This window comes from Myotis brandtii, unplaced genomic scaffold (genome assembly GCF_000412655.1).
Source record: "Myotis brandtii unplaced genomic scaffold, ASM41265v1 scaffold813, whole genome shotgun sequence".
NCBI classification, from domain to species: Eukaryota; Metazoa; Chordata; class Mammalia; order Chiroptera; family Vespertilionidae; genus Myotis; species Myotis brandtii.
This window is the reverse complement of record NW_005371287.1, coordinates 1500102-1504817: the sequence shown is the minus strand read 5'-3', so window position 1 is coordinate 1504817 and position 4716 is coordinate 1500102. Positions and strand designations below refer to the sequence as shown.

The 4716-nt window shown below is 53.7% G+C and overlaps 1 protein-coding gene across 1 annotated transcript in view; it reads left to right on the top strand.

The window, feature by feature from the left end:
• The window catches only part of NBAS (neuroblastoma amplified sequence), a 201287-nt gene that overhangs the window by 192506 nt on the left and 4065 nt on the right, over positions 1 to 4716 (top strand). The window contains exons 50-51 of the mRNA XM_014531591.1: positions 1840 to 1984; positions 4647 to 4714. Coding sequence (XP_014387077.1) covers positions 1840 to 1984; positions 4647 to 4714 — 213 coding nt within the window. The remainder of the gene's footprint in view (positions 1 to 1839; positions 1985 to 4646; positions 4715 to 4716) is intronic.

Here is a 4716-nt window from a genome sequence, read left to right as displayed (position 1 = left end):
TGAGGATGGGAAGCAGACGTGGGACCACGAGCCAGATTGCCAGCCAGCTTTTCTGCTCAGAAAACCAGTGTTGAGTGCGGATTGCTTCAGCCCTTCAAAGGGCTCGCAGTCAGTCTAAGTGCAGAGCGTGGCCCCTCTGGGAGGCTAGTGACCCGTGTCACGGTTCCACTCGCTTTAGAACGAGGCTCTTTCCAGTCCCTCGCCCACCCACAGACACAAAGTAGCTTCACTTAAAATATTTATTGCATGTAAAACATTTAATGTAAAATATCTTCATTTTCAAAGGTGTGTTTTTTATAGTTGCACATGGAAGGAAATGAGTAATTTGCTGACCTGTGTTCTGCATCCTCCGTTATGCAACCCATAGAGTCAGAGCTCATTGCCCATCTGCTCACCCTCCTCCCAGCCCCGGTCCTTTCCAGACAGGCTCTCAGAGCGCTTCCTCCCAGACCATCCGAGTGTGACCTCGGCACTTCCAGCACTTCCACTGGAACGAGAACAAAGAAGAGGGTGGGGGAGAGGGAAGGCGGAGGAGGGAGGGGTGTGACAGTGATTGATGTTGCCAGTCAGCTCAATCGAATTAAAAACTCAGAAAAGTGCTCGATCCGATCCATCTGGCTGCTAATTCAGTGCTTCCACCTTCAGCTGTACAGTGTGAGCCCCGGCAGGAGGCTGCCTGGGAAGTGAAAGGGATTTGTACTTAGGGGAAATTCGGTGTCTCAGTGCATCACACCGGCTGGTGGAAAGAGTGTCTTGGCCACTGTTGTGAGGCAGCCGTGTTGCCCCGCGGGGCTGCCCCTTCTGCAACGGGCAGCCTGCTGGGCAAACCCAGGGCCCCGGTTCAGATTGTGAGAGAGGAAGCAGGGCCTCGTCCGCGCGTGTAGGGAGACTCCGTCAGCCACACACTCCAGGGCCTTGTATGTGCTGTGACGCGAGCAGTGGTCCCTGAGACACAGCTGAGTTTGAGCTGAGACAGAGGCTGCTCGTGTGCGTCTCCGCGTTGTCCTTGCACTTGACGTTTTTCTCAGGGGCAAGGAGTAAAATCCGTCAAGGAGAGGCCCCCGTTAGGCTCTCCGTGTCTAGAATCCAGAGCTGTGCTGGCGAGACAATAGACATTCAGTAATGAAGTTACTTCCCAGTGTCGTCAGTAAAATCGGTGCCCTGCTCCCGGGCCGTGTCCCTGGACCTGTACGTCGTGGTGTGTTTATGCAGCACGTGACGTGGCAGCCAGAGAAGGGGAACAGAAGGCAAACTGTGTGTGTTTATGTCTAGAATAAGAGAACTGGGTAGAGCTCGAAGCAGGATCGCCCTATGGCTTGCGTGTGGCTTTCCGTCTGTGTCCCAGGCTGATCTCTGCTGTGCCCTGCCCTCCTGTCACTAGTCCTGCCCGACCCCAGGGTCAGTCCTGATCATAGTCATGATCATATGATTAAGAAAAGCCGGTCTGGGTAGTGAATAGTTCGATGGGCCTGCTATTATGAGTGACACTTCACGGTTGCAAATGATCCTTCATTAGGCAAAGCACTACGTCACAGGGCAGACACTAAATTGGGAAAACTCAGGCCCAGAAAGGTCGGTGGCTTCCCCAGAACCATCCGCCCAGGCTTGGGCTGTTACAGTCACTTCTCCGAGGCCACCAGGCAGTAAGTCAGGTGCTGGGGGCTGGCGATGTCACAGTGAGCGCCTCCTCCGTGAGCTGCCCCCTGAAGGACAGCCTGAGGGGCCGTGTCCTCTGGGTCACGAGTGCAGTTCGTTGCAAGCATTCCACTTGGAAAGTGGGTTTTTTAGCACAGTTGTCCCAGCTCAATCATTTCCGGGGCCTTGCCTCTTCTCCCGTAGAGCCAGCGTCACGGATAACCCTTGGGTGAGGCTGGCTGCGGCGATGCTGGCCAGGTGTACGTCGGAGAGCAGGGAGGCGCTGGGCGAGGAAGTTCTGAAGATGTGCCGCTCCCTGTACAACACCAGGCAGATGCTCCCTGCCCAGGTGAGTGGCTCCCCTGCGGGCGCCTGCCTTTTCCCCACACTCTGCCGCGGACAGTGTCCACTGCTGCTCGGGGGGACATGAGCTCAGGGTGTCGGAAGGTCGAGGGCCCCCCGTCAGTAGCAGGTCACACGAGGACACATAGTGCTGAAAGGACGCTGGAGGGCCTTCCTCCCTGCTCCCCCGGCCTTCTGTTCACAGTCCCAGGGCAGAGCCCGCTTCCAGTCCCTCTGGACCCTGTGTGTCTTCCTCAATGTACGTTCCAAGGCGTCATGGCACTCTCAGGGTGCCCGTGTGGGAGCAGGCCGGCTGGAGCTCGGTGTGAACCTCGGCAGTCCTCCAGCTGGGGCAGGTCCCCCGCCGCCCTGGCTTTTCCATATTTCCCACAGCATTGTAATGAGATTGCACACCTCCGTGTTTATTCTCTGTAAACACGCTAAAACACGCAGCCCCTCCATTTGACCTTCGTTCTCTATGTGACCACTGGTGTGGCTGTCACAGAGGTGTTAGTGTCATATGTAGACGTATATGTGTCTGTGCTTTCTAAAATGAGCACATGTTAATTACAGCTCCCCGCAGTGGATCCGACCTCGGCAGTGTGTAGTCTGAGCAGGCTGCGTGTCTTCAGCAGCATCTGGACAGTGGCACTAAGTTGATTAATTGGGTTTTGAGTTGCTACCACATAGGAGATAAACTTGAAAATAAACTTGTAAATAGAGTTGTCTGAATCTTCATTGTAATCACTCAAGGAAAAGATTCCCATTCTGAATGCACATTTAATGAATTGTTTACAGCATGAGGGACTGGCTAAGTGTTTTTTGATTGGATTTTAAAATATTTATTTAAAGAGGTCTGTCAACCACCAGAATGACAGAATTCTCCTGTGAAATATTTAAAGCACCAGCACCAAAGGTAACTCCCTTGGCTCCCATGGGGTCAGCTACTTGCTTACCTGTGACCGGCCCTGCTATAGTGAGCACCTAGGGGTGGGGACCACGGCTGTGTCACCTGTGTCCCCCGTGGCAGGAGTTCACACACAGCACAGAGTGGGGTCTCCACACAGTTTATTACGCCCCCCTCCCCCCCGGCCGGGGCAGGTACGGCATAAGTAACACAGGGCTCACCTTTGCCGTAACGTGGCTGAGGTCAGGCGCGGCTGGATCAGGATCAGATGCCCAGGTGCCTGGAGTCAGTGCTGCTGGTTCAAGGTTGGGAAACCTTGTTTGGGACCCTGCTTCTCGCTGTGAGGTAACTCCCTTGGCTCCCATGGGGTCAGCTACTTGCTTACCTGTGACCGGCCCTGCTATAGTGAGCACCTAGGGGTGGGGACCACGGCTGTGTCACCTGTGTCCCCCGTGGCAGGAGTTCACACACAGCACAGAGTGGGGTCTCCACACAGTTTATTACGCCCTCCCCCATCCCCCCCGGCCGGGGCAGGTACGGCATAAGTAACACAGGGCTCACCTTTGCCGTAACGTGGCTGAGGTCAGGCGCGGCTGGATCAGGATCAGATGCCCAGGTGCCTGGAGTCAGTGCTGCTGGTTCAAGGTTGGGAAACCTTGTTTGGGACCCTGCTTCTCCGCTGTGAGGAGTGACAGAGCTGCTGTTCATTGCCTCCCCCAGAGCCCCTGACTCCCAAGTCCACAACCTCCTGGGTGGGGGGGGGGGGGGGGGGGGGCGTGGAGAAAGGCACGGAATTGAACCTCTTTTGTAAGTATGTCATTATCACCTGTCTCTTCCAATTTGATGAGATGAAAGGTAATTATTATCATAGGAGTTTTGTTGCCACTGTGACTTGCCTTCATTTTCCCTGTGCTGCCTCAGTTCCTGTCTGCTAATGGGGTACATTTATGGGTTTTTTTCCAGATGCCAAGATGAAAGGAACTATGCACATGTTTGTACTGTTTTTATTGATCACTAAATGTGCTCAGATGTGATTTAAAATTGTTACAAAGGAAGGAGAATTATTGCAAATGGAAATGTCTTAGAAACTTGACCAGGTGCAGCTAAAGTCAAGACACAGGCAGCCTAACGCGGGGCGGGGCTTGCCTCTTCCTTCTCTCTTCTGTCCTCCTTTTGTGGTGAGGAGTTGCATTGGTTGCCTTCTATGAAAGCCTCTCCGAGGCCGGCCGGCCGGCCAGCGTGAGAAAGAGCTGAGGATACACAGGTCCATCTGCGGATCCCAATGCCTTTTGAGTTTTCATGAAGATGAAATATCTTAAGTATCAGGTTTCCAGTTCACCTTGACATTTGGGTTATAGACAGGTTTTTAAACATTTAACTTGTTGATTTCCTTTGTTGCAGTGGATGATACTGGATATTTGATAGTATTAACAATGGGCAATAGTTTTTATTGTTTGTTAAGCATCTAGTATATGCTGAGTGTTGTATGTTGTTATTAACACCCATTCTCTCTCTCCCTCTCTCTCTCTCTCACACACACTGCAAAGTAGACACATTACCTCATTGTCCTTATGAGGAAACGAGGGCTCTGAGAATTCAGGGAAGTAAGTGACAGTCCCACGTCCTCCCGGTGGGACACTGTGCAGCCATTGAAAGCGATGCGGTGGGGGAAGAGCTGAGGCTCAGACGGGTGCTGACAGTGTCCTGTGCAGGGGGCGAGGCAGGTCCCCGCACGGAGTCAGCGTGTCCCCTGTGCTTGCAGTGCGTGGAGGAGCTGAGCGCGCTGCTGCGGAGCCGGGCCCTGCTGCTGCCGTCCCTCAAGCTGCTGCTGG